The sequence below is a fragment of the Lobosporangium transversale genome, assembly GCF_002105155.1.
Source record: "Lobosporangium transversale strain NRRL 3116 chromosome Unknown BCR41scaffold_12, whole genome shotgun sequence".
Taxonomy (NCBI): domain Eukaryota; kingdom Fungi; phylum Mortierellomycota; class Mortierellomycetes; order Mortierellales; family Mortierellaceae; genus Lobosporangium; species Lobosporangium transversale.
Window position 1 is genome coordinate 733,621 of NW_019028990.1, and position 26,887 is coordinate 760,507.

Consider the following 26,887-nt stretch of genomic DNA (forward strand, 5'->3'; position numbering starts at 1 on the left):
TTGAAAGGCAGACATTTGTGGGCACCATCACCAAAATGCATACATGTTTTTGTTTATTTACTTTCTGGAATTTTTTTTTCTATTTCTAATAACTATTGTTTTAATAGTTTGGGTGGGATGGAGAACCAGGTGGTTGACCATAACCAGGTCCACGAGGACTCAGTGGCGGTTGGCCTGGGGCAGCATATGGTGATCGAGGCGAGCCCTGAGGATATGGCTCAGGAGGCTGGTATTGCACATGGTTTTGACGAGGCGATGTGTGAGGGCTTGCTTGATTACCGTTTTGGTCTGACTGTAAAACAAATTGACTACTCATGTCATTAGCAACAACTGCATCTTGGCCCTGTAAAGGTTGTTGCGCGGGTTGAGATGAAGAAAGCAATGGTGGTGACTGAGGATTATCAAAAGGAGACCGTGTTAATTGGCCCCGAGAACTCGATCTAGAGACGGATGCACTTGAATCGCATTTCACATCCGTGAGGGGATAGGGGTTGATATTCGATGATTTCTCAAGGACGTTGGTCGCAGGGGTAGAAGGTAATACATCGTTCGGGTTGATTGGGTCACGGCTTGGATCGTAACTGAAATCGCGCTTGGAGTACCTATAAGAGCGATACTTTCTGCAGAGGAAGATGGAAAGGATGAAGAGAACAACCAGCCCACCAGCAGTTGCTATGCCAATGGTCGCAGAGGATGGACCATCACTTTGGGCTTCTCCTATTGTTGAGGTGGAACTAGGAGTTGCAGGTCTAGTAGTCCTGGGGAAAGACGAAATGGATGAAGTCCTTGGGTTGGAGGAGGAGGAAGGGGCTGCTCTGGAGGCAGATGAAGCAGGTCGTTCAGGTTGGGCAGTGGTGGTGCGCCTTGGTGGAGCAGGGGCATTAGTTTGGGTTCGGGTTTGGGATTGGGGTTGGGTTTGATGTTCGGGTTGAGTAGGCCTAGGTGCTGCCCTGGTTGTAGTGGGGGTTTCCATTGGTGTGATGAAGTAAGGAAAGGATCAGATATGGCACTGTAAAAGATAACGTAGTTTGTCGTCACTGAGGAACCACGATCGGTTCAAAAGGAAAGGGTGTAGAGTAGTAGAGAAGAGGAGGAAGAGGAGGAGGAAGGGAGAAGGAAGGGAGATGAGGATGCGAATGAAGTGAATGAAAAAAGAGAGAGAGAGAGAGAGAGAGAGAGAGAGAGAGAGAGAGAGAGAGAGAGAGAGAGAGAGAGGGAGGAAAGGTGGAACAAAGAAACAAGGAGTAATAAAAATAAACTTATAATTGGTTCTAAGCTAAAGATAAGCTAAACGGTAAACACAAAGTTGCTGCATACCGAAGGTCAGTGTAAATATAGTATTTCTGTTTGCGAGCCGTTAATCGTACCGCATCGTTACCAGAAAACAATGCAGACAACATTAATACATCATTGAATAGCTGCAGGAAACCAGCTCGGTACTATTATATTATTTGTTTATTACATACATTGCATACTGTGGGTATATTCGAGACAACCATTTCAAAAGCTATTAAAAACCGAAACTTTAGAAGGAGCCCCTTTTATCATCTAACGCGTCTTGGATTGCCACTTCAGCTACGGCCACTATTCGCATTCGACTCAAGCGCCGTTCGTGCAACATAATCAGTACACTTGGTACTATCGCAGCTATGCACCCAAGCGCCATCCCTGTGCCTACTACCCAGCCTGGTCGCACATGGTAGCTCATGCCCCACATGAACCCACATAAGATCTCTTGCACCAAAGAGTTGACATTGAACGAGCCTACAATGAGGCAAAACCGTGAAGGGCTGATAATCAGATCAGTCGGTGATCTACTTAGCCCTATGGCTGGCTTTGAGGTTGATGGTGGCTGTGACAACTCTGACTCTTCTGGCTGAGGTTCAGGAGAGAAAAAATCGACAGGCTCGATACCTGATGGCATTGTGTATGTGTACCAAGGCCATGCTTTCTGAAGGCGTTCTTGCTGCTGCAAAAGTCGCTCCTGCTGTTTATCGACCCAATCCATTTGCTCTAACGTGAGTGATGGTGGCATAAAAAGTTGCGTTTGATCCTCTGTTAAACTTTTATTATGGCCAAAGGAGTCGTCATCGTGCACAACAAAAGTGCGTGGTACGCCTGTTTCCGTAGTCATTGTCATGGACATTGTCCTGGCTCTACCCCTGGAAAATGCCCGTTTCATTGACATTCTAGACAATGAGGTATATGAAGACCCTCTGTCAAGTCTTCGCCTAGCTTGAGACACTGGCGATCCTCTGGAGCCCATTGATTGTGATGCTACACCTGTGTCCAAGGATAGTTGTTGAAGCGGCTCAGAGCAAGAGTTTTCTCCCGTTTCGACATTTACAGATGTGGGGAGGAACGGCAGGATAACCGAGTGCACCACACGGTGAGTTTCTTCTGCCAGCAGTAAATTCAGGAATTCCTCCGTAATATTAACTTGATCTGGAGTTCTGGATGTGGCTACAACTGAATTGTCGCATGAATGTTTTGGCTTGTCCCTATCAGCATTTGCAAGGTGTTGTAATGGGGCGCTGGATTCCAAGCTCGTTCCTTGGGCGCTGTAATCCCTGGTATTCTCATAGTCAATATATGCTCGATAGGGATCGACCTGATGACTTTTAGGGTTTGAAATTGACTTGGACCGAGGCCCTGCCCTGTCAATGAAGCTCTCTGACGATTTTCGGGAAGCTTTTGCAGACATTGGTGTCGGTAAAAGAGCACCTTCATTTAAATAGCCCAGTTTTTTCTGACGCTCACGGCCATAGTCAGGGAAGCAAAAATAAAAATCCAGCATCCTTAAGAGTTCCTTTCGACGCTCATTCTTGTTGGACATAGTGGCTCCATCCCTATCATTGTTCCCGTTGAGAAATCGGCTGACGAAATGGTTCCTAAGTTTTTTATCTTCTGTCCAAATGCGGTATCCACGAATGAGACCCAAGAATCGTTTTGGATGCACAGGAACATTGGCCAGAGTAAAAAACCCGTTTAAGACTTGAGAGGCAATTTCAATCCAGAGCTTTTGTGTGGCATCATCTCTGAGCTTGGCCAAGTTCCCCATTAAAAGTACCAGAAATGCACCCCACACCACAACTGAGAAGCAACAAAAAAAAATGAAGAAGTTCAGCGGGGACTTGATTATCAGACGGCAACCATCTTTAAAATACTGGCTCCATGGTGTATTACGAACCCAGTAGCGGAGAGAGAAACGCTTTTGTTGACCCACAGTCTTGATTTTCTTTTTCTAGAGTGCATGCATGGGTGCTTACATCAATAAAATATCAGCAATAATTAAGCCAAAAAAGAAAAAGAGCTCAACAAACCACTATATTAGATTGATGCATTACTGGTAGAGGCGACTGATTTACTTCGTTCCGATAGTCATCATCATTGTCATGAATGCTAAGAGCATTGTCGGAGAGAGGACGCTTGATGGCAGGGTGATAATCGATAGACCTCTGGTCTCCTACATGCCTTGAGTCCGCCATTATATGATTGTATTCTACTCTTAACTCTCGAAAGGAAAAAATAACCTTGTTACAGGAATGTTTTTGTTTTGTATTTTGACACACTTTCAAGATGACCAGTTAATTAGAAAGCTCTTTTTCTTGTAGAATGTAATTTAAGATCTTTTAGGAATGGCTACATCAGAACAAGGAAAAGTGAAATGAACTATATGGATCTAAGATAAGACGGAGAGAGACAAAGCGAAGGGTGCGATCGAGATCCAAGTGAAGTAAATGTTGAATGGTTTAATATGTCCTATCGTTACTGCCCTTTCGCAAAAACAGCCCAAGAGCATGAAAAATATTACAACAGCCCGTGCCACACCTGTACGGCTATTGCCCAGCTTTGGTTAATAGATTTAGTTGTCGCTGTGCCTGTTACAGCTGGGGCTGCTGTGGAGGCTGACTGAGAGAGAGCGCCAAGTCCTGCGCGTGCCTGTGCCTCAAAGCCCTTGATGTCCCGGACTCGATGACTAAGCAGAGCTTTGTAGGTATTGGACGTGCTGCTGGCCTCAAAGCCTCCTCTTTCAATTTCTACCGCCAGCTTTTTGACAAACTCAGCGAGCCTAACATTCAGTGGCACAGGCACAAACGAAAGAGCATTAATGAAATAGACTTTCCATAACAAATTAAGATTTACACCCAGGCCAAAAGAAACACTAGTCTACCTTGCATCAATATCAATCTTCGACATGGTCGCCATTTTATCGTGAGTACTCTTCAAAAGATACTCTAGCGCAAAAGACTTGTGCGAGCCTTGAAAGAGCGAGGCTAAGTTTTTCTCTATCGTCTCATAGCATAGTTCTCGAAATTTAAGCAACACTTTGGTCGATTCATAATGAATAAGCCCATACTTGTTGCTTGCTAAAAAAGTATCAGCTACTGAAGCATTCGACCGGATGGTCATTGGTGCAGGCTTTCTGTAATAGGACGCATCCACAGTACTTCCTATTTATAGATATAAGAAAAGATGTTAATAGTGAATATAGTTGCAATGAAAAATTGAATCGTCATACATAATGTTATCAGATACACACCAAAAAGCAATTTTCTCCGCTTCGCTTTTCGTTCAGCTTCAGAGTCATAATCCTCATCGTTCTCATGTAAGCTTCCTTTTGAGTTGTCGCTGGCATTGTCGCTATTTGTGTCGCTATTCGAGTTAGGATCGCTTTCTTCATCGCCATCATCCCCTACTAAATCTTTGTCGTAACGACCCAAGACGGCAGATGCGGATTCCCAGCATCCTTGCACCTGCACATTCCCATCTAAGCCAATGGACGTCTTACTTCCCCCCATATACTGTACATAGGCTCCATTTCCTTGAACATTCGATAACTTCTGGGCTTTCTCCCGCACTACCTTATCAGGCGTCTGACAGATGTCGCAGCGAGAGCCATCCTTGCAAACAACTTGTTTATCCAGATTAATCTCGCCAAAGTACTCGCAGAGGTACACGTGTCGGCATTGAGTGACATTTTCACAATAGTTCACCATGCTCTGAAACGATTGCAATGAATCCATGCCTGGAATTCGCCTTTGATCAGAAGAACCTATGGAGGATTTTTCATTCTTAGATTGAACACGCTCTTTCTCGACTTGAAGAATAAATTCGATTTTGGCGCGATCTTCACGCGAATAGTAGAGAATACAATGAGAAAGAGCCCCATCTCTCCCTGCGCGTCCACTCTCCTGATAATATCCTTCAACATGTAGTACAGATGCTCGTTAGAAATATGTCCATTAACTCTATGACAGACAAGAACTATTTTCTACTTTTTTTTTTTTTTTTTTTTTTTTTTTTAGGAGCTTTTGTACCTTCAATAGTTTTTGGGAGCTCCCAATGACATACAAAGCGGACATTAGGCTTGTCAATGCCCATCCCGAAAGCAATGGTAGCCACAATTACATCCACCGGGTTTTCTTTTGAACCATCCTTATTATGAATTAGTGCTTTTGAGTCTGCGCACCATCGACGCTGAACACTCGCCTTCTGCTTCGGAGTCATTCCTGAGTGGAAGGGAGCAGCCATAATACCATCTTCTACAAGTCGCTCAGCCAATTCCTCGCACATTGCACGCTGTCCACAGTAAATTATTCCCGCAACTGATCCATTGCTTTGCATCATACACTGCTTAGTCGAAGTTGGTTCCAATTCCTCCAAAGATGTAGCTGCAGGACTTTGGGACGAAACATGAGTTATGGATGATGAAACTGATGTTTCTAAGGAATAGTCAGCTAAGTGAATGTGTTTCCTCTTAGTTACTTGGTTCTTTTGTTGTTGATTCTTGTAAATATCCTTGAGGAAGCCGAGAAAGTCTTCATACCGATTTCCATCTTCGAATCTAACCTAAACAAAAGCGTAGTGGATAAGCCATGAGCATTAGCTACTTGTATTAAATAAACAATAAATATATACATGCGAGAGGCTCACATGCCTCGTAATAAAGGTTCTCACGGTTGAAAGAAGACATAAACATGGCTAACTTTGGAGAGTCAGGCAAGCCTAGAGTAGTAATAATGTCCTGCCGCACTCTTTAATCATTACAAAAAATAAAAAATAAAACCAAGTTAGATTTTTGAGAAAGCTCTTACTGTCATTGGTAATTGATACCATTTGTGCGCGAAGATGTAAAAGATATATGAAATGAACCTCTCTGTTGCTGTAGCAGTCAATGCGAGGATCGGCAGCTCTGGGAATTTATTCCTAAAGTAATCAAGTTTCAAATAATCTTTTCTGAAGTCATGTCCCCACTGACTGATGCAATGCGCCTATTTATAGTTCAATAAAGAGTACAGAATCAAAATTAATTCTTACGAAAGCTTGATTAGCAAAGCGCGCCTCTTTTTTTTTTTTTTGGATCCATAGTATCAATACCTCATCAATGACGAGTCTAGACAACATTTTCCGGCGGTTTAATTCAAAGAGGTGCTTGCGGAATTCCTCTGTGGCAAGCAGCTCAGGAGTGACTACAGAAAGGTACATTAATATTCATTTTCATAGAACATGTGTGCGATTAACTTCGAAACCAAATCAACAAAGACGATAAAAATAGGGATTCATAATGAGCTATTGAAAATACAGGGGAAAAAAACGAGAGACCTACCGTAAAGGAGCTTCGTGGTAGGCACTGCAAGCCCGAGATCTGCCATGACACTGGCGCGTTCTTTTTTGCCAATGGACGAATTCAATGCTGCAGCCTTAACACCCAATTTTAACAAAGCATTTGCTTGGTCATGAATCAGCGCAAGTAGAGGTGAAACAATTAATGTGACACCTGTACTCATAACAGCAGGAAGTTGATAGCAAAGTGATTTGCCTGCACCTGTAGGCATAATAACAAGCGCATCTCGCCCTAGATTATATCAATGCAGATCATTATATTTCAGATCCGAGTGTGAAGCTCGATGGGTGGTCACAATCATAATAAATTATGCGTTGGCTTTTACCCGCTCCAGCGCTAATAATATGTAAACTGTATACCTTCCAGAACCGCTAATATGATTGCTAACTGATCGCCGCGGAACTCTTTTAAGTGAAATACTATCCCGGCCGGTTCAAAAGACGAATACAATGTGAGCATAAACAAACGATTAAAAAAAGATGCATGGTAATTTGTTTACTCGTGGGTCCAGTTAGAGTGTTCTTTTACCTGATCGTAGATATTTGTAACAATCATCTGCAGTCTTGGACGATTGTTTCTTAAATTGCTCCTGCTGGAACGCACCTGTGTTGCCTGTATGGGCTTTAAAGGAGAGCTGTGTTTGAACGCCACCACTGCTGCTTGTGCCTTTAGTGCGTTTCATTTGGAAGTAAAAAAAAAAAAAAAAAAAAAAAAAAAAGTGTCTGCTCCAAGCTAGATATAATGAAGTCTTTTTCTTTTTTTTTTTTTTTTTCTTGCAAATCAACAAAAAAAAAAAGAATGAAGTTTTTGCAATCCTTTTTAAAAGATTTAAAGTTCTTAATCTCATTTAGTGGCAAAGCTTGTTTCATTTCCATTCCCAAGCCACTCATACTCCACATACCACACACAGTTTGCCCGCTAAAAAAACAGTGCCTGGTCTGAACAAACGGCTTTAATGGCGTGGGAGAACAGGGAACGGAGGTCTTTTCCTTTTATTCTTCTCTTTCTATTACTGACCCTGCTTCCTTCTTCCTCATTCATTCATTTCTCCTTGTTGCTCTTTCCTATTCTTGTCTTTCATTTTCAGTAGTCTAACTAACTATGACTAGGCCTTCTCCTGTAACAGAAGCTCATGCTCTGGAAGCATCTCCAGCGTACCGCATTACCTACTGCATCTTTGACATGGATGGGTTGCTCATCAACACCGAGACCCTTTACACAGAAATCACTTGTAAGAAAGCATTCTCTATCTTATACTTCAAACGTCCATGCACTATCACTTTCATATTTTATTCGCTACCAGACCACAGGATTTTTGTCTGTTTATTGATTGAAAAATGAGGCTAAGTAAAAGACATTTTTAACGAAACACGTTATTGTCAATGCCTTAGTTGTACTCATTTTAGATATTGTCGCATTCGTATCTCCATTGTTAATTTTTTTTTTACGTTTAAATGAAACATATTCAGTTACTGCGGTCAATTGTTAACTGGAGTCCTTTGTCTAAAATGTCATCATATTTCTACATAGCTGAAATATTGGGACGCTATGGTAAAAAATATGATTATGAGCTCAAGGCGAAGTTGATGGGTCTTCGTGAGAAAGAGGTAATAGTTCTACCAGACTTCGGACTGGTTTTTTTTTTTTAAATTAAAAAAAAAAAAAAAAAAAAAAAAAAACTTTTAGATCAACTGACGCCGCTCCATTTCGGTAAACTTTTTAGTCTGCGGCAATCCTTGTCAGAGAATCAGGTGCAGATATGACTCCAGAAGAGTACTTGCATGAACGCCATCTTTTACAGTTGGAGCGATTTCCACACTGTGTGCCCTTGCCCGGTGTAATGGTAAAAATCTCCAAATCTTACTATCAATAAGACACGGTATTGCGATGAATGTAGATTTAACTTGATCTAAATTGCTTGACTTTATCGTCATCTCTCTCTCTTTTTTTTTTTTTTTTTTTTTTTTTAACAGCGCTTGATCAAGCATTTGAAAGAGAGCAAGGTCCCAATTGCAGTAAGTGAATATATTTTAAAAAGAGTGCTCCATATGTCTGTATTTCTCTCTATTGCCTAAGTAACTTAGTTGGCTTTTTTTATATTATTATCTTCATGGCAAACAAAGGTTGCAACATCATCATATCGCAAAAACTTCGATTTAAAGTCAATGAACAATCAGGAACTGTTTACTCTGTTTGATGTCATTGTCTGTGGCGATGATCCAGCAATCCACCATGGAAAACCTAACCCGGACATCTTCTTCGTGGCAAAGGATCGTTTGGAGAAGCATTTTGGGCATGAAAACATTCCAAACGAGGAATGCCTTGTCTTTGAAGATTCCCCTATCGGAGTTCAGGCGGGAATGAATGCGTCGATGAAAGTGCTATGGGTCCCAGACGAAAATATCGGACGACTATACCCAACCCTGGATGGACCCATTCTACGTCTCGAATCTTTGGAGCAGTTTGATCCTACTTTCTTCGGACTTCCTCCTTTTAAAGAGTAAAAAAAAAAACACATTTAGACTGGCACTTAAGGGCCAATTAGAGATATGGAAAACCTTGTATAATTCTTTTTCTTTTTGTGTGGCAAAATAAAACATTTAAACGAATGTATCGACCATGGCTCAGTTTCAACAATAATGGAGGGCGACTTTAACGATGTTAATGACATGTCATTCATAATAGAGGGAGATGACGACATCGTCAGGAACCTAGACGATGATCACAATCAACCAATACCTGTCAACAACCAGCCGTCTGTTCAGCCACAGCCGGACCAATTATCACAGTCCCAGGATCAGGACTTTCAGAGTCAGGTTGGAGTGGTATTACGGCCAAGAAATGAAGCAAGCCATATGAATATTCCGCAGCCACGTTCCCAGGATATTGATGCAGAGGTGAACATCTCAACGGAGCACAACGTCAGCTAAAATGAATGATAAAAAAAAAAAAAAAAAAAATTACTAAGACAATACCACAGGATTCATCGAACTGCTCGATTTGTTTAGAACCATGGACTAACAGTGGTAATCATCGTCTGGTCTGTACCAAGTGTGGTCATCTCTTTGGCGAGAGGTATTTTTTTTTTTTTTTTTTTTTTATACCAGACATTCTTGGCCGGATGTAAAATCCAGAGTGCTCATATTTCTTTCTCTTTCTTGATTAGTTGTATCCTCAAATGGATAGCACAGGAGAATCGAAAAAATAATATAGCGAAATGCCCTGAATGCAAGTATGTCCTCTTTCAATAAGTTTTTTTATATCATTAATCATTTATTTTAGATATTCAGGCCTGATATTGATTATACACTTTCTGTTTACCAGCTATCCTGCGAAGCGCAAAGATTTACGACGCATCTGGAGCAAATCCATCACTACACTAGATACAGCGGAGAGAGATGAGACTAATGCTCGTGCAAAGAGAGAACACGATATGAGGATACAATGTGAGCAGGAACTTGCACAATCCAGGATGGCATACGAAATGCTTAAGATTGAAATGAATAAACTTCAAAAGAAGCACGATCGCCAGAGATCGCTAAAAATGAGGTAAGAAAAAAATGTTTTTGATTCTTAAATGGAGCAGCAAAATGATATATAATGTAACAACATGGCTACATGATTACACGTTGTAAAATCTATTCCACAGGTATCGAGCAGAATTGAACCAACTCAAACCCACACAGGTTGAAAAGGATATCGCGAAGCGATCTGCCTATGCATTTCGTAACGTTCTTGTTTTACGTACCATGGTAAGGCGTGCACCAGCTTCCTTTTTATCACGCTTATCATTGTCACTATCATGGACAAACATTGGTACGAATCCTTGAGCGCAGTCTAATTTGTACAATACAAACAATGATCCATTCAAATTATTTCTGGTGCAATAGCCTTCAGGAATTCCATTTTACATGTCATATCGGCCGGATGAGGAGATGCTCGCTTGCTCGAGATTTATGAATGGCGTGCATGGTCTTGCTAAAATATCAATGCGAGACTTCTCCAGCAGCCTCCATGACATTATCCCCATACATTCACAGCCTATCCGCGACGTGCAGTGCTACACAAGCGATCCTACTCAAAATAAATCGTTGATCCTCACAACCAGTCAGGATAAGACGCTCAAAGTGACCTCGGCACTATCCAAACAAACCGTTCTATCGTAAGAGCCTGATTTGCCATTGTTTTTAAAATGATCTTTACTAAACGCTTTATATTTCACAAAATCATCTTCCGGAAATGATTTTGCAACTGATGGATCCAATGATCATTTTTCGATTTAAAAACAACCATATAGGTATGATCTGAAGGCACCGGGTTGGTCCTGCTGTTGGTCCACATTAGATTCGAACATTATGTATTGCTCAGTCCAGGCCAAGGAGAAGGTCCTGTCGTTCGATATACGAAATACAAAAGGGCCTGTGGCGTCGTTTGCTCCAACGAATCATCATTCTCCCATTCACTCTATGATCCATATTGGCCCAACAGAAACTCGGAAGCGAGAAGGCATTCTTTGTGGAAATTATGCTGGTCCCTTTGTGTATACCTTTGAGTCTAGCACAAAGACTGATACGTTTAGTCAAGGGTCTGTGGTCGGCGTAAGCGCTAATGAGGGATCAATTGCGGGAGAAGAAACTGCTAGCAATGAGGGCCGACAGGAACAGGATAGATCAAAATGGCCTACTTGTTCGTCAGTTTCATACAATCCCATTACTCGCCACTGGATGGCGTCGTACAAGTTCATTGAAAAGCCCTTCTTCACGCAGCATGTTAGGGGTGTCCTGGACTATGATGAGTCAAGTGGGGAATTGGGACTCAAAAAAGAATTCAAGGTCGCTGGTGGCGCTCCAGTCCCATGCATGTCGAGAACAACCGTGTTCTCGAGAAAGGATGGGTCCATCCACATGGCGGCGGGATCCATTGGCAAGGTGAAGACGATGTGTTTATTGGAATAGCCCTTTTCGTTATTCTATTATTCACAGCGCGTGCTAATGTCTCCATGTTGTAACTTGTTTAGTCTTATATATGGTGTAGCGACTCAAAGTTAGAGACATCGAATGTTTTTGACGTAAGCTTGTCCCAGTTGTCCTCAGGTGATGATTCCGTTAAGCGTATTATACTTGAGCCTGAAAAACGCCATGCGTTTGGCCATCAAGCTCAAGATCCTATTAAAGATATCAAGTCTGTCTTCGTTGGGGATAAGGAATATGTAACGACACTCTCGGATCGTCAAATTGTTTTCTATGAATGGTCAGAGACGCAGAAAGTCAATGAATTAGACTTGGAGGAATTTGATGACAGTGATGAGGACCAAGATATAGAAGAAATTGAAAGTGAAAGAGAAAAGGGCAAGAGGCGACGAATAGAGGTTAGGAGTATGAGTGACCAATCTAATATTGGATATATTGGGTCGCAGAGCTCTGGAGATCTAGATTATGCTACTGAAGATTAAAATTTACACAGCAGTTGTTGTGTATGTGGAGAGGGCAAATCGACTGGTTTGTATATCGGATCCTCCTTTGAGGGTGGATAGATAGAGTATGACAAAGAGGCATGAACAATGCCAATGCAAGATAAGATAACTCTGATAAAGTTGGGTCTGAAGTGAAATTCAATGGTATATATATATACATATATATATACAAATGTATGTTGTACAGTACATGATGGAAATAAAGCGAATGGAAGTGCATTTTATGCCTTTCTATCTTCCTTCCTCTCCCCCAAAAAATTATTTTTGAGGTTTGTGTATCACCGGAGAACAAAGTGGTCCATGCATTTCGTCGCTTCGTGGAGTCATGATATGACATAGAAGTGTCGATCTCAGTGCTAAAACAAACCATCTCTTTTAGGACTAAAGAAAAATTAGTGATTTTTTATTAAAAGATGGTAAGGAGATAAGACCACAAAGCAGGTGAATGATAATTCATTCGGACCTTTTAGAATATTCTATGACAAGCAAGCAACATTGAGTAAAAAGCGTAACTGTTGACAGTCTAATCCCCCGCCCTTTTTCTATTTTCTTTTTTATCCAATGAGGACGGAAGAGATAAAGCAATGTCCTGCCATGAGAGCACGTTGTATAATTATTAAACAATGGGGAAGGTATATCAGCGCCAACAAAAAAAGAACTCCATCAGAAACCATTAATTACAGAGTCTATAAGCTAAAATGATTACACTATGACAGCATGGTGAGAAAAAAAAAAAAAAAAAAAAAAAAAACTATAAAAAGGGTGCTAGAAAATTACAATCAACATTCCTTCTTATTCTTTTATTTTTATTTTTTTTATTTTTTTTTCCTTTATTTCTCACACTCTCCTCTCACTTCTATCGTCTGCTTCCCACGTCTTCTTACCCAGTCTTTATCTCTTACCATGCCAGCCAACGACGACTCATCAACCACTAACCCTGCTGAATCTGTGCCACAGCATCAGCTTCACCATCCACACACCCTTTCCACTTTGGTAACAAAATATGAAGAAAAACGGAAAGCAAGATGTGTTACTTACTATCGATATGATACAAATGAACATGAATTTACTTAACCTCGTCCCTGTTCTTCTAAATAGGACTTCCAAGGCGCTAGTAGCGCCGCGGCTGCCAATGCCATGCGCACAGAGCTCAACCGTTTGATTTCGCAAGTCAAGGAGCCTCACGAGCGCGAGGTTCGTCTTTTTTTTTTTTTTGCTTTTTGTGTAGACAAAAGTCGGGGAGCCTTGTTATTACACCAACAAAGGCTTTTTTTTTTTTTTTTTTTTTTTTCCCCTTCGCTATTCTGAGGGATTTTCCATGCATTTCTAATTTTTTTTCTTTTCAATTATTATTATCATTGTTAGCTCTTTCAAAATGAGATGGGCAATTTCTTCCTACTTTTTAATCGCTGGTTAGCTGAGAAGAGCAAAGGAACCAAGATTAACTGGGATAAGGTCAAGTCCCCCCCAGAAGATCAAATTGTGCCTTATGACAGGATTCCCAAGGTCGAATCTAGTCCTCATCTCAATAAGCTTGCTGTCTTGAAGCTCAATGGAGGTCTCGGAACCACGATGGGTTGTGTTGGTCCCAAGAGCGCAATCGAAGTTCGTGATGGCATGACCTTCTTGGATCTCAGCGTCCGACAGATCGAGGTACTAAAAGAAAATTCCAGATAATTACATGAGAAAAAACGTAATGCAAAATTCAGGGGTGCTTACTTACAGAGCTCTAATTTTTCGGCTTGCATGAATGTAATCTAGTACCTGAACAAGAGCAAGAATGTGAATGTGCCTTTCATCTTGATGAACTCTTTTAACACAGATGATGAGACGAAGCGCATTGTGCAGAAGTATGCCACCCACAATATCGAGATCTTGACCTTTAACCAGTCCCGGTACCCTCGTATCAAAAAGGATTCGCTACTCCCTGCCCCTCGTCACCCTAACGGTGATATTACAGATTGGTATCCTCCTGGTCACGGAGATCTCTATGACTCGCTTAATAACTCCGGCCTCTTGGACCAGTTAATCGCTGATGGCAAGGAGTATCTGTTTGTGTCGAACGTCGACAACTTGGGTGCTACAGTTGATGAGAGCATCCTGAACCACATGGTGGAGTCAAATGCAGAGTTCTTGATGGAGGTCACGGACAAAACACGTGCTGATATCAAAGGTGGAACGCTTATTGATTACGAGGGCTCGATCCGTCTATTAGAAATCGCACAGGTTCCTAGGGATCACGTCGAAGATTTTAAGAGCATCAAAAAGTTTAAGATCTTCAACACCAATAACTTGTGGGTTAACCTCAAGGCAGTCAAACGCATTGTCGAGAACAAGGAGCTGAACCTGGAGGTCATTGTGAATAACAAGACTACAGAATCGGGTGAAAAGGTCATCCAGCTCGAAACAGCTGTAGGTGCGGGTATCAAACACTTCCACAATGGTCATGGCGTGAATGTTCCTCGTAACCGTTTCTTGCCTGTGAAGTCGACCTCAGATTTGTTCTTGGTGACTTCGGACCTTTATGCACTGAACCATGGCGAGTTGTCCATCAACCCCAGCCGTATGTTCAACACAGTTCCTCTAGTCAAGCTCGGCGATCACTTCAAGAAGGTCAACAACTTTTTGGCCCGCTTTAACAGTCCACCACATATTCTGGAGTTGGACCATTTGACTGTCACAGGCGATGTCACCTTTGGGTCCGATGTTACCCTCAAGGGTACCGTTATCATCGTTGCTAATGCTGGGTCTCACATTGATATCCCATCGGGTAGCATCCTCGAGAACAAGGTTGTCTCTGGCAACCTTCATATCCTTGACCACTAAAATTCTAATTTCGTGGTCATTCCTTATTCTTTCTCATTCCACTGTAGATATACCTCATAAAAAAATACTCATATTTTTGTAATCAGAATAAATACGTTTGTCAGTTCTTCTTCAAAAAAATGTCATTGTTAAAAAAAAAAGGATGTAGTTGAATTCATGGCCCCTCACGGCCCCTTTTGGTTGACCAAAGTTCCCTTCTTGAAATAGTCTTTCCAATCACTGTATTGTTGTGAATCAGGAATTGTATCCCGAAGCTAATTAGTTGTGTTTACTCTGAACTCGGAGAATCATGATCCATTTACAGGACTGCTTTGCTCTCTCAATTTTTCCTCATGAAAAAATAATATTCGAAGCTTTTCTTTCTATCCTTTTCTCTACGTTCTAGGCAAAACAAAGATGCAAACAGGTTCACAGGCCCTGTCAGGCCTACGGCGACTTAGCAGCATCGCAACGAAAAGTGAGCCATTCTCAGTTTACATCCATTGGCCATACTGTTCAAGGTACGGCTATCATAATGATGTTGTGTATCCCGATTAAAGAAATCGAGATGAACACTAGAATAACAAATTGTTTAATGCGTAATCTTCATACTTTCTTTACTTTATGCCTAAGCAAATGTACGTATTGCAATTTCAACAAATATGTCGATCCATTGGTAGATCACGAGCGTATGCAAGCGTCGTTATTAAGGGAACTCAAAACTGAGTTGAAGCATTGGAATCTGGATCAAAGGTCTCGACCAATTCGTTCTATATACTTCGGAGGTAAATATTATTCTTAATCTTACGGGTTTTAAAAAACCATTATCGGGCCCTGTTTTCATAACCGAGATTCTTTTTTATTATCATTCAAGGAGGAACTCCAAGTCTTGCGAAGGTGAATGTGATATTCCATTATTTGACATAGATATTGTTGATCATAAGAGAATCGTTGCTAATTTTTCATCTTTTTCGTTATGAAATAGCCAGCAATGTTCCAATCTATCCTGGAGACACTGGACGACATGTGCAATATGTCCCAGGATACAGAAATTACCATGGAGGTAAATGATTGAATGGTTTGCAGGCTTCAGCCTTTTACCTATTGAGCGCTATTAATGAATTCCTTTTAATATCTTTCCTTTTTTTCCTACCTTCCAAGGGAAACCCATCTGTAAGTCATACCTATCGTAGAGTAGTAATACATCGGATCCTAAAAACTGAACCTCAACCTTTAAGTTCACATAAAAAAGCTGATGGGTATTCGATTATAGTCAACTACATCTGTTGAAACATTGAAAGCCCTACGAGAAATCGGAATCAATCGATATTCCTTAGGAGTACAATCATTTCAAGCGCATATTTTGAAGGAGCTTGGACGTGACCACACACCATCATCAGCACTAAGATCCCTTCGGGATGCAAGGGCTGTCTGGCCTGGGAGAGTCTCTATGGACTTGATCATGGGACATGCCGGCCAAACTCTAAGCGATTGGATTAAAGAGTTACGCTTTACTCTAGATGTTGTGGATGATCATCTGAGCCTTTATCATCTCACAGTTGAGCGAGGTACAGCGTAAGTGAGTCTTTGTTTTTGTCTTTAGCTTTGTCTTTGTCTTTGTCTTTATCCGCCTTTGGCTGGAAAGATTACTAAATTGTAAAGATGTAGTCTTCATCGCGATGTGGCACAGGGAAAAATCCTTTTACCAGACCATGAGTTGGCGTCAGACATGTACGATGCAATGATAGAGGTAAAAAGATAAAAAGGAAGGCATTGAAAGCGTCCCTGTTATGAAGAACCCTTTACAATATATATTTCATTATTGCCATTGAGGCTAAATGGTAACAACCGTTCTAGATAACTGAGGATGTTGGGTTCGAGCATTACGAAGTATCCAATTTTGCTAGAAATCGTGCCTATAGCCTGCACAACAGTGGTCATTGGTTGGGCATTGATTATCTTGGTAAGTATGATACTAATGAATAACTGAATAAGTAAATATCAACTTGTCCTCATATTTTTTTTTTTTTTTTTTTTTTTTTTATCATTTACGAACATGCTTTGGCTCGAAGGAATTGGGCCAGGTGCACATGGCCGTGTACGAGATCCTATTACAGGAGATCTTTTCCGTACTTTTAATGTAAGTCGAAGGTCAACTTCTCAAAAAAATAATTAAAATGACAACCAAAATATTTACTATAGTATGTCTAATCTATGTGATAAAAAAAAAAAAATTGGTAGATTCGGGATCCAGCAGGCTGGATGCGACAATGTACTGAACAAGGCACAGGGTGAGTCTTCGAGCGAAGTGTAGCGCTTCCGATAAGGAATATAAATATTATGCTTCATGGTTCTTAAACGAGAACAACTTTGGCTGCATTTGATAGCTGTAGAAGAAGAGTGGCAATTGAGCCAGACGAATTCAAACAAGAGTTGATCGTACTTGGTATGCGTACTAGTCGAGGTATTGAGCTATCCAGGTTTTATCAGTTGACAGGTCAAGATCTTATGAAGGTAATAGGCATTCTGAGTGATGAGGTTTGATATAAACTGTAACTATGGCATGTGGGATGATAGCCTATCAACATGTGTATAACATAACATTGTTTATTTTATAGTATTTGAACAAAGAAGCAACAGAGTCATGTTTGTCTGCAGGTCTGTTACGTGTAACTCCAGCAAAGGTATATCCGACTGAGCGAGGTATGGCAGTAGCAGATGAACTCGTTGCAAGGCTGTTGCCTTGAATGGACTTTTAAAGCTAAAGCACTACAACGCAGGCACTATAGAGTTTTTGTGCGTAAATAAATAAAATATGTGCCAACATTCCTGTTTTTAATCCCTACTGTTTATCGATATAATGGTCTACGGCTCTGGCATGCTGTCTGCTACTTACGAAACAGCTTAATTCTAACTCTGTATGTGGACTACATACTCGTTCTATCGACTCATTCTTTTACTATTATTAATGAAATGGCACAACGGACATTAACCTTGCTATTTCCGGCCGTAAGTTCGAATTCGTTAAGGACGAGATGCCTAGACTAATTGGCCATCGTTAAAAGTGTGATAATAATAGGTAGAGTGAAGTGTTATGTATGACAATTTGTCAACCAGAAGGTGCGTGTATGTGCCGCGTGTGTATGCCGCCTATGTTCGACATGATGATAGATTTCGCCTAATAGGTCAGGATGACGAGTATGTCTAATGCCTTGAGCAGCGACTCCTTGCATCTTGAGACGGCAAAGGCCCCCAACTTGGCGACAGTCACTTGGCCAATCGGGTCCATAAGGAATACACTGAGCTCTTGAAGGGGTAATCACTTCATTTACAGGAAGCTCAAGGAGAGCAAGTTCAAGATCCCTGCCATCAACTTTAATGACTGTCACAAAATCCAAGCCCAAGAACCTGTATAGAGATGCTGTTGCAAAGGTTGCTGCTACTGCTGGATATAGTGATGTCGACAAGATTGCGCTGCAGCCTCAATATTCATTACTTCTGCCAGTTAGCAGGATTTCATTCGTGGTGATGCTGCAATGAAAGATAGTTCGACCGTTTGTAACGTCGGAATAACGCTGTTTGTGGCGTTAGCTTCAAATCTCGAGGTTCACCGCCAAGTTGACTTCGTCCAAGTTGAGTGCTTCTGTCTTAGTCCTTCAAACGCGAGCACTACCGCTACTAAAGTACGGAAAGCTTCAACGGTGACTAAGAAATATAAATATAAATATAAATAAAAATAAAAATAGAAGCTATTTCTTTGTTTCTTTGTCAAAGTCTTTCCGACGCGCGCATTAAACCAAAGACAGTCATCCATGCATGTGTCCCCACGCGGGACTGTGCGTGGTGTATAAATTTAGAAACATGGATACTTTTACTTTGACAAACTTCTGTTGGATTGACAAACTTCATTCACGTCCTGTATAATTAACCATGAGCTCAAGTAGTAACTCACAAAGTGCAAATGACGCAGCAGTAGAAGCAGTAGCAACGTCATCTAATGCCAGTGCTAATGCCATGCTCTCGCCCTATATTGCGTCTTCTGGCACATCTCCTTTGCAGACAGCTACATCACCCAGACTAATGCCTACCAAGTCAAGGCCGACTACAGCACTTGTCTTTGACCAACCTACACAACAGCAGCAGCACAATCAAAACGACACAGAGTCACTTTCAAGCGACGAGTTTGTTTTATCTTCAGCTTCTTCTATGACTAAAGGAAAGGGAAAGGCTGCTTCTGTGAACTTGACTGCTCGTGGGCTCAAGGGTCTTGCTCTATTGTCACCATCACAGGAGGAGGTCATCCCGACACAGACTTATCATCGTTTCCCTGGCCTAGGCTTTGACCATGATCATGATCAGGATGTTCATTCAGAGAGCAGCGACGATGCAGCAGATGGTCGATTAACAGATAATGAGGGTGAGCAGAGTCATTATCGAGACAGCAGAACAGGGACACCAGTGATAGCTGCTGGACACGCACATTCACATACACATACACATTCACATACACACACACATTCACATGGCCCTGTTCAAGATCATAGCTCTAGCCCTACAACTGCTCTGCAATCATTACGAAAGATTGAAGAAAATGACAAAGATGAACGTCGTTATCGCGTAACAGCAATGACTTTAGCTACGGATCTTGACCAACAGAGCGAAGGAGGCGATAATTCTGATACCCATCCTGAAGCCGCATTGAACGCCACGCAGATTCAAGGTATTGTGTAAAAGTACATATAAGGGGGAAAAAAGTTTGTTAGTTAATTCTAATATGTAATGTCCAATATCTAATCTTTATCTCCATTTTGTTCGTTTAATCAGATAAATTAAAAGTCTTAAAACCAAAGTCAAAGTCTGGCAGGCCAAAGTCGCAACTAAAAAGGTCAATGTCGACAAAGTCATATGACTCAGATGATATTTCCGACAATTATGGTGGCTATAAGAAACATAGTGCAGGGGAAGACCATACGACCGTTGCATGGACAGCGCATCGTAAACATTTCTTTATTCTAAGCAGTGCAGGCAAACCAATTTATGCACGATATGGGGACGAGTCAAGGATATCGAGCTACATGGGCGTGATCCAAGCCTTGATCAGCTTCTTTGCCGATAATGATGATTCGATCCGGTGCATCAATGCTGGGCAACACCGATTTGTCTTTTTACTTAAACCGCCTTTATATCTCGTATGTGTTTCCCGATCAGGGGAATCCGAGACACAGGTAAAGAATATAGTCTAAAAAGAGCGGGTTTGGCATGTACGTAGCCCTGTTACTAATCCACATTGGTGCTTTTTTATGATTTGTTTTCTTTAGCTAAGGGATCAGCTCAATTATCTCTATGCACAAATTATCAGTGTTTTAACACATTCACAAATGACACGAATTTTTGAACAGCGCAACAACTTTGATCTAAGGGGACTCATCGGTGGAACTGAGATTTTTCTGGATAGTCTCGGCAAATTAATGAATAGCTATCCAGGATTCATGCTCGGAGCCATTCAATGTCTAACTATGCCTAAAGCTCTGCGTGATAAAGTAGGCACAGTCCTTGGACGAGCCAAATGCAAAGTAATATGATCGCATCTCAAGTACAGGACAATGCAGAGGAGATTTGTTTATTATTATTATTTTAGGAAGTTAGGTTCATTTTCACTTATATTTTCGCCTACTTGGAATATTTGTATTTTGAATAGCCATTACTGTATGCCATCCTATTGACTCCTACGCAGCTGATCACATTGCTGCGTCCACGGACACATTCGATGCATCCTGCAGACCTTCATTTGATTTTCAACCTGCTTTCAGGATCAACAACGTTTGAAAGTTCTGAATCCTGGACTCCGATCTGCTTACCTAAATTTAACAACAAGAGCTTTCTACATGCTTATATCTGCTACATTGCCAAACGAGTCTGTATGCTCTTGATCTCACCGGACAAGGACAGCTTCTTTGAGATGTCAAGTGTGAAACAAAAGGTCGTTGAGGGTCTCGAGGCTGGCGGCATGTTGGCTTCTTTAGAGAGTTATGCAGCAGCAGGATCTAGAGGTGGATTTGCTGTGGGTAAGTATTCAATACTCTTTTTTTTTTTTTTTTTTTTATCTTTATAAGGTTGAAAGCCAATTAATAACTCATTTTCTTGAAAAAAAAAAAAAAAAAAAAAAAAAAAAGGCGATACGGGTATCCCAGGATTGCGCCATTTTCTGTACAAGTCTCGAACAAATGTCCAATTCACAATGCCTGAATTGACAGATGCTTATAGCAGCTTGAGTGCTAAAAAGCGCCTTCTCCGGCAATATCAGCATATGCATGAGAGAATGCACAGGAAAACGCGCCCACTAAAGCTGCTGTATCACGTGGGGGAAAATGAAACCATGCTTGGCTGGGTAAGCAAGACTATGTTTTGAAAGTTAAAAAAAAAATTACAGACACTAATAACTTTTGACTCTCCACTCTGGGAATGATTTTTATTATTGCAGATCACAAATAGTTTCGAGCTCTATGCCGCATTCGGCCCTCTCGTCTCCAAGAGTGCAGTGGTCCTCATGTCCAATAAGCTTCTCAAATGGATACGGAAACAGGAAGATAGTCTATTAATCCTAAACTCTCCCAGCTTTGAAAAGTTCAAATAGCAATAATAATAATACTACTAATAATAACAACAATTGTCCCGCCGACAGAAAAAAAAAAGCCTTCATTGATGCATTCTTCATAGTTTGTAGTAATAAACAATTTGACCCAGTTTTCCTAATTGATTAGCGATGCAAAAAACAAATGTGATAAAGCTAGACTCTATTTACCAAGGTACTTGCCCAGGACTGACATTGTCAGCACCTTGTACATGTTCTCACCCCTCAAGCTGACAATTCCATCCTGCACATCAACGCCCATTAAAGTGCCCAATGCACCACGATGCTCACCAGACAAAACTTTGACACCATCATTCTTGACAGGCGCCACAGGTTTGAGATACTGTATTGGGATTTGGACAGTCTTGCCGTCCTCTGCTCCGCCCATCAGATGGACATCACACATTGCCGTAGATGACAATGCGTTCCTTGGCGGAACTCGGGTGGTTCGGCCCACCATATCATTGTACTTGCCTCCTTCGAATGATGAACCTTCTTGACTACTCGTAATCTTGACCTCGATGTCTGTTGTGGCCCAGTCATACGACGGTGCATTGGACCCATTTGCGCCTCCTGCTCCCGAACCATACCCAGGAACCTGGCCACCATGTGAGTCAATGCCGGAGTAGTCCCCTCCTGTTGGCATGAAAGGTGTTTGCGGAAAGTGACTAGCAGGTGTCATAGGCGCAGAAGGACCTGCTGGTGTTTGAGGGGTTTGATTTGCACCAGGAGTAGACATCGACTGTAGCCTAGAATTGGAGGCAGCTGGTGTTGCGCCAGGCGTCGTAACACTTGCAGCATGTGATCCACCATTGCTGTTGGCATGTGAACCACCATGACCACCACTAGATCCTAATGAAGAAGCTGCAGGGGTTTGAGGGAAATTGTTGCTGCTAGGTGTGGGTGCAGAGTCATAGCTGGATGAAGGTCCAGGGGTGTAAGGATAATTTGAGAAAGGTGCTGGTGAGGGTGCCCCAAAGGGCCCTGGCGTGGACACGCTGCGGTTCATCCAGTCCCCACTGGCAGCAGGTGTCTGAGGGAAACTGCCAGATCCAGATCCAGAGTCTGCCTTGTCGCCCCAAGCATTGTATCCTCCAGATCCGGAGCTTCCGTTATTTTGATTACTAGAGCCAGAATCTGAATCACCCCAGGCGGACCCGCGTGCCGGAGTTCTGCTACCAGAGTCCCAAGCATGACTGGAAGAGCGGCTGCCGCTATCCCATGCAGAGGAGCCACCATATCGAGGCGTCTTGGACCCGACATCCCATGCTGGCGTCTGAGATCCATCAGCATATGGATTAGGCGTCCTGGAGCTAGCACTCCATGCAGGAGTCTTTGAACCAGCGTTCCAAGCAGGTGTTCGTGAACCCGAGTTCCAGGCAGGTGTTCTTGACCCAGAGTGCATGGGTGTCATATCTCCTCTCATGGGTGTCATACCACCGTAGCCACCATAGCCACCGTAGCTGCCTGCACGAGGAGTGGATGGTGGGTTCATTTCTGCCATGCTTGATACTGGCGTCGTAGTTCCATTGGCACTAGAGATTAAAACAAATTATAATCAATATTGTTAATAATGGTGATGATACTGGATTTGTCCCTACACAATACATGACATCTTTCGGAATATGAACGTACTTTGTAATAGCTAATTTGACCTTCTCAACTGTAATGATACGGCAGTTGGTATGGAGTTCGACACGGGCAGTCGTATCAGTCGCATCCTTCACAATACCAAGATAGCCCTTATGAGGTCCACGAATAATTGTCACGGTTTTGTCGATCAATGGATCACGACCACCTCGTCCGCGACCCATCATCATGCCTCCACCCCGGCCACCACGTCCGTTGAAACCGCCACGGTTCATGTTCATCATAGCAGGATTCATAGTATCGAGACGCATGCCTGGTTGAGATCGACTCTTGGATGCCATACTGACAATAAGACGCGTCGATTGCACAAACACTCCGTTATTCTCCATGTACTCTCTGTTATAGATAAAGGCGAATGTCCTGAATAGATGTAAAATTTTACCCTCACGCATCTAACGGGATCCAAAGACATCAATATCAGCTTCATTCCCAAGCCTGATAAAAAAAAGAAAAAATTAACATTCCGCAAGAGTAGAACTTACAGCACCGCCGATTTCCTTCACAGAATCACCATCTTGAATACTATTTCCCTCGCCATCCGTGGCAATAGCTCGTGAAGAGTCCCGCTTCTGGGTAATGAGATGAGGTTCTACTTCTCTCGTAAGACCACTCTGATCTAAGATACGAGCAAACCCGCGTTCGACCTTATAAATGACTCCAACAGTGGATGCGCTATATATAGAAAGAAATGATGAGTAAGCTGTTGAGATAATATAGACTTCATACAAGTCGATGTTTAGCATTCTTACTCGAGCTGAACGAAATCATGTGTCTCGTATTGTCCGATGGTCCCTGTTCCAGTGGAGACATTGGCAGCCATTTGAAGATCCTTTGAAAACACCTGAATATCCTTGACGTTCAGGTCGGTAACTACAGTGACAACGCTGTCCTCGATCTTAATAATCAGACCAGTCTCGTCCTTATACTTGCCGTTTACAACCTTCACATGATCTCCCTCTTTGAATAACTTTCGAAGTTGTGTTGGAGGAAATTTAAGAACGCTGCCTTTGAGATCGTCGGCAAGGGGACGCACCATGATCATATCGCTGCTCACAGAGTCAACCACACCATGGACATGCTTCAGCTCTCCTTCCGTCACTTCTACTTTTTCTCCCGGTTGGAAATGACTAGTCACCGAGGCACCCATAGCCGATAACGCAACCGCGGATAGGTCCAAACCGCCATCTTCGTCATCAATACCGCCTTTGGCGAACTTTTGGATTTCGTCCAGAGTTGGATTGATGTTCTCAGTAATCAGGCTGGAGATTTTCATGTCCTTCTCAAGATATCCCTCTCGGAAAACATCATTGTTCCAAACATACACACCTCTGCCTCTGGACGTGGGCTTGTTGAGCTTATCCACTTTTTCTGCTTCTCGAGCATTAAACAGTTTCGGTGGAGGTCTCGCTGCGAGTACGTTGCTGGGTGGTTTGCGCTTATTATTTCCAAGACCATAGGATGAATCTGAACGAGGTGTCATGTCCAGACGAGGAATAAGCTTGACCTTGGCCATATCTCCCGAGTCTGCGATATCTAAAATCTATTAGTAACGGATATTAACATATATATCAGTATCAAAGTTCCATTACCTTTAATACAAAGTTAGTGCTATCCACAGTAGTTCATGGTTTACCTGTGCAAGATCCGAGGCATACTTTCCACGTTTGATACGAACCCAGGTTCCGGGTCGAATCTCAGACTCTTTGTGTTTGACTTTGAGCACATCTGTCATCTCCTTTATTGGTACAAGTGTCAGCCTTCCTGCAAAGACATTGTTGAGTCCTTGAAGAGCCTATGAAACCAGATGAAAATCAAAATATGAAGAGGGCATTTAATTCAGCTGCCGAACAATCATTTAAAATTTTTTGATGACTTGATCTTTTAAGGTATAGATAGCAACTTACAGCTTGGACGTTAGCTTGACGTAAGCACTCAATATAGATATAGCCTTTGAGCGACTCGCGACAAAACACTGCGGAGATTTCGAGTGGTTGCGCCGAATACTCAGTATCAAAGAACTTTCGCATGAGTGAAAAGACAATGTCCTTTTCTTTGCCAGGTTTGCAGCGAACCATCCAGAGATGTGGTGATTGGACATCGGGCATGAGCAGTTGCTGAGGAATATCTTCTTGCTGGCCTTGGAATGCTCTGCGGGGCGCATAATCACGTCGGCCGTATCTTTCTTTAAATCGGGCAGCTTGTTCTTCCAGATCTACATCGTCTTCTTCGCGTCGTCTACGGTCCAAATCTAGATGTCTAGATGCCCTCGTTGCTTCCGCTGCTTCATCCTGTTCGTCTGCAATGAAACCATCTCCAGCGCCATATTCATCCTCGTCCTCCTCTTCATCCTCATCCTCGTCATCAACTTCGGCTTCCATATCAAGATAAGGATTGTGTGCACGCTTTTGTTTCTTGCTGCGTTTCTGTTGGACAGACATAATCGGCATCAATACGTAAAAATAAACAAAGGAGAGAAATGTTCAAGCCGGTATGATTTATCAGTATAAGGCTTTTGGAGCATGACGACTCAAGGAAAATTTGCCATTCTTTTTTTTTTTTTTTTTTTTTTTTTTTTTTTACGATCAGATAGAGTGCTTACAGATACATTATCGTCTTCATATTCTTCATCCTCCTCCTCCTCCTCGTCGTCGTCATCATCATCATCATCGTCATCATCATCATCATCATCATCACGTTTCTTGTTACGACGATGCTTTCTACTACTATTGCTGCTTCTCTGTCTGGGTGACTCCTCCTCCATATCAGAGTCATCGTCCTGGTCACGAGATTTGCCCAGGTTCTCGTACTCCTCGTCCTCGTCGTGGTCACTATCGTGGCGGGACATGGCTTATATTTGTTGTATTATAAAGTGGTGTAGTATATGGTAAAGGCCCTGGTGTTCGTCTGCCTATTTTGTCGTCCCAGTCGTCTTTGCTCTGACTGTTTACTGATTTATGGGTTGGTTGCCTTGAGAGAGGATACCAAGTTTACTAATTCCTGTAATCGAATACTTTGTACCTTCGGGAAACACTCGAGCTAATTCGCGTAGATCAGCAGATTTGACTAAGCTGCAGTTGTGACAGTATAAATGCGATTATGTGTGATGAATAAAGGAATTACTAATAACAAATAGTGGGACCAGGGAAAAAAGTGCTAGTGGTGAGGAAGGAAGATGGGAAGAGAGGAGAAATATAGAAAAAAGAGAAAGAAAGAGGAGAAAGGAACGATGAGCTCAAAATCTGAATCTGCAGCTGCTTTTATACTATCGTTTTTTTTTGTTAAAGGCATCTTTTTTTTTTTTTTTTTTTTTTTTTGCCCAAATGGGAAGTGCACCCTAACATGCACATGCAGAATACGATTCATCCCTTTTCTGCACTTTGAGTCTCAAACATAAATGCACGTGCCCGCTCTTTTAATGCACCTTAAACGCCAATGTTGCGGCTGATATCAGCTTTTTACTTTCCTTCATGGTCTAGGCGACCTTCTCCTCTGGTTTTCTCTTCTCCGACTCCTATGCTTTACCCTTGCAGCTCGCGAACGAAGAGAAAGCTGTGGAGGGATGCTGTTCACAAAGGAAGGACCGAACAGATCATTAGAACCTTCCTTGGCTGAGACACAGGCTGGAGTCTCAATATAAACCCTAGTGATGAGATGTAAACCCTAGCACAACTGCTGGTTGGTGTTCATGTGCAGAGAAAAT

At 42.1% G+C, this 26,887-nt stretch overlaps 9 protein-coding genes across 9 annotated transcripts; 5 read left to right on the forward strand and 4 right to left on the reverse strand.

Annotated features, from left to right (window-relative positions):
• Window positions 1–24: 24 nt before the first annotated feature.
• On the reverse strand, window positions 25–1,170 carry BCR41DRAFT_350910 (hypothetical protein). Its single transcript, XM_022023700.1, has one exon. It carries the CDS (start codon window positions 971–973, stop codon window positions 101–103), a length of 873 nt encoding a protein of 290 aa, XP_021882926.1. The 5' UTR covers window positions 974–1,170; the 3' UTR covers window positions 25–100.
• A 283-nt stretch (window positions 1,171–1,453) lies between these two features.
• On the reverse strand, window positions 1,454–3,649 carry BCR41DRAFT_29937 (hypothetical protein). The gene is made up of 2 exons (XM_022020520.1): window positions 3,348–3,649; window positions 1,454–3,244 (listed from the first exon to the last, which is right to left on the reverse strand). The coding sequence occupies exons 1-2, from the start codon at window positions 3,486–3,488 to the stop codon at window positions 1,526–1,528; spliced, it is 1,860 nt and encodes a 619-aa protein (XP_021882927.1). The 5' UTR covers window positions 3,489–3,649; the 3' UTR covers window positions 1,454–1,525.
• Window positions 3,650–4,454: 805 nt separating this feature from the next.
• Window positions 4,455–7,087, reverse strand: BCR41DRAFT_303485 (P-loop containing nucleoside triphosphate hydrolase protein; the record flags this gene model as incomplete). Its single annotated transcript, XM_022020717.1, has 8 exons — window positions 4,455–5,206; window positions 5,322–5,637; window positions 5,770–5,840; window positions 5,923–6,038; window positions 6,157–6,275; window positions 6,382–6,473; window positions 6,611–6,859; window positions 6,988–7,087. 8 exons carry the CDS (start codon window positions 7,085–7,087, stop codon window positions 4,455–4,457), a joined length of 1,815 nt encoding a protein of 604 aa, XP_021882928.1.
• A 418-nt stretch (window positions 7,088–7,505) lies between these two features.
• BCR41DRAFT_350912 (HAD-like domain-containing protein) lies at window positions 7,506–9,184 on the forward strand. The gene is made up of 5 exons (XM_022023701.1): window positions 7,506–7,859; window positions 8,159–8,235; window positions 8,352–8,471; window positions 8,602–8,643; window positions 8,752–9,184. The coding sequence occupies exons 1-5, from the start codon at window positions 7,730–7,732 to the stop codon at window positions 9,130–9,132; spliced, it is 750 nt and encodes a 249-aa protein (XP_021882929.1). The 5' UTR covers window positions 7,506–7,729; the 3' UTR covers window positions 9,133–9,184.
• A 56-nt stretch (window positions 9,185–9,240) lies between these two features.
• Window positions 9,241–12,206, forward strand: BCR41DRAFT_350914 (hypothetical protein). Its single transcript, XM_022023702.1, has 8 exons — window positions 9,241–9,525; window positions 9,609–9,703; window positions 9,795–9,860; window positions 9,953–10,177; window positions 10,278–10,380; window positions 10,519–10,790; window positions 10,926–11,556; window positions 11,646–12,206. The coding sequence occupies exons 1-8, from the start codon at window positions 9,268–9,270 to the stop codon at window positions 12,078–12,080; spliced, it is 2,085 nt and encodes a 694-aa protein (XP_021882930.1). The 5' UTR covers window positions 9,241–9,267; the 3' UTR covers window positions 12,081–12,206.
• A 704-nt stretch (window positions 12,207–12,910) lies between these two features.
• BCR41DRAFT_421040 (UTP--glucose-1-phosphate uridylyltransferase family) lies at window positions 12,911–15,029 on the forward strand. The gene is made up of 4 exons (XM_022029978.1): window positions 12,911–13,094; window positions 13,200–13,295; window positions 13,467–13,754; window positions 13,863–15,029. Exons 1-4 carry the CDS (start codon window positions 13,005–13,007, stop codon window positions 14,925–14,927), a joined length of 1,539 nt encoding a protein of 512 aa, XP_021882931.1. The 5' UTR covers window positions 12,911–13,004; the 3' UTR covers window positions 14,928–15,029.
• Window positions 15,030–15,311: 282 nt separating this feature from the next.
• Window positions 15,312–17,697, forward strand: BCR41DRAFT_385514 (hypothetical protein). Its single transcript, XM_022027677.1, has 12 exons — window positions 15,312–15,427; window positions 15,540–15,691; window positions 15,781–15,803; window positions 15,892–15,973; window positions 16,072–16,079; window positions 16,180–16,481; window positions 16,575–16,656; window positions 16,764–16,869; window positions 16,979–17,046; window positions 17,148–17,197; window positions 17,294–17,420; window positions 17,525–17,697. Exons 1-12 carry the CDS (start codon window positions 15,324–15,326, stop codon window positions 17,651–17,653), a joined length of 1,233 nt encoding a protein of 410 aa, XP_021882932.1. The 5' UTR covers window positions 15,312–15,323; the 3' UTR covers window positions 17,654–17,697.
• A 2,098-nt stretch (window positions 17,698–19,795) lies between these two features.
• Window positions 19,796–21,540, forward strand: BCR41DRAFT_303427 (vacuolar fusion protein MON1; the record flags this gene model as incomplete). The annotated part of the gene is made up of 5 exons (XM_022020713.1): window positions 19,796–20,131; window positions 20,225–20,479; window positions 20,605–20,956; window positions 21,080–21,294; window positions 21,388–21,540. The coding sequence occupies 5 exons, from the start codon at window positions 19,796–19,798 to the stop codon at window positions 21,538–21,540; spliced, it is 1,311 nt and encodes a 436-aa protein (XP_021882933.1).
• On the reverse strand, window positions 21,453–26,450 carry BCR41DRAFT_334871 (hypothetical protein). Its single transcript, XM_022021959.1, has 7 exons — window positions 25,787–26,450; window positions 25,092–25,610; window positions 24,821–24,979; window positions 23,937–24,727; window positions 23,670–23,859; window positions 23,173–23,579; window positions 21,453–23,072 (listed from the first exon to the last, which is right to left on the reverse strand). The coding sequence occupies exons 1-7, from the start codon at window positions 26,030–26,032 to the stop codon at window positions 21,701–21,703; spliced, it is 3,684 nt and encodes a 1,227-aa protein (XP_021882934.1). The 5' UTR covers window positions 26,033–26,450; the 3' UTR covers window positions 21,453–21,700.
• Window positions 26,451–26,887: the final 437 nt, after the last annotated feature.

Coding starts and splice junctions, on each gene's coding strand:
- BCR41DRAFT_350910 (XM_022023700.1), bottom strand. CDS start 973: ATGGAAACCCCCACTACAACCAGGGCAGCACCTAGGCCTACTCAACCC.
- BCR41DRAFT_29937 (XM_022020520.1), bottom strand. CDS start 3,488: ATGGCGGACTCAAGGCATGTAGGAGACCAGAGGTCTATCGATTATCAC. Junction 3,245..3,347: donor TAAATCAGTCGCCTCTACCA/GTAATGCATCAA, acceptor CATGCACTCTAG/AAAAAGAAAATCAAGACTGT.
- BCR41DRAFT_350912 (XM_022023701.1), top strand. CDS start 7,730: ATGACTAGGCCTTCTCCTGTAACAGAAGCTCATGCTCTGGAAGCATCT. Junction 7,860..8,158: donor CCTTTACACAGAAATCACTT/GTAAGAAAGCAT, acceptor ATTTCTACATAG/CTGAAATATTGGGACGCTAT. Junction 8,644..8,751: donor AGAGCAAGGTCCCAATTGCA/GTAAGTGAATAT, acceptor TGGCAAACAAAG/GTTGCAACATCATCATATCG.
- BCR41DRAFT_350914 (XM_022023702.1), top strand. CDS start 9,268: ATGGAGGGCGACTTTAACGATGTTAATGACATGTCATTCATAATAGAG. Junction 10,791..10,925: donor TCCAAACAAACCGTTCTATC/GTAAGAGCCTGA, acceptor ACAACCATATAG/GTATGATCTGAAGGCACCGG. Junction 11,557..11,645: donor CGGCGGGATCCATTGGCAAG/GTGAAGACGATG, acceptor TAACTTGTTTAG/TCTTATATATGGTGTAGCGA.
- BCR41DRAFT_421040 (XM_022029978.1), top strand. CDS start 13,005: ATGCCAGCCAACGACGACTCATCAACCACTAACCCTGCTGAATCTGTG. Junction 13,095..13,199: donor CACACACCCTTTCCACTTTG/GTAACAAAATAT, acceptor TCTTCTAAATAG/GACTTCCAAGGCGCTAGTAG. Junction 13,296..13,466: donor AGGAGCCTCACGAGCGCGAG/GTTCGTCTTTTT, acceptor TATCATTGTTAG/CTCTTTCAAAATGAGATGGG.
- BCR41DRAFT_385514 (XM_022027677.1), top strand. CDS start 15,324: ATGCAAACAGGTTCACAGGCCCTGTCAGGCCTACGGCGACTTAGCAGC. Junction 16,482..16,574: donor ACAGTTGAGCGAGGTACAGC/GTAAGTGAGTCT, acceptor GTAAAGATGTAG/TCTTCATCGCGATGTGGCAC. Junction 17,047..17,147: donor ATCTTTTCCGTACTTTTAAT/GTAAGTCGAAGG, acceptor AAAAATTGGTAG/ATTCGGGATCCAGCAGGCTG.
- BCR41DRAFT_334871 (XM_022021959.1), bottom strand. CDS start 26,032: ATGTCCCGCCACGATAGTGACCACGACGAGGACGAGGAGTACGAGAAC. Junction 24,980..25,091: donor GTCAAGCTAACGTCCAAGCT/GTAAGTTGCTAT, acceptor CTGGTTTCATAG/GCTCTTCAAGGACTCAACAA. Junction 23,073..23,172: donor GTCAAATTAGCTATTACAAA/GTACGTTCATAT, acceptor TTTAATCTCTAG/TGCCAATGGAACTACGACGC.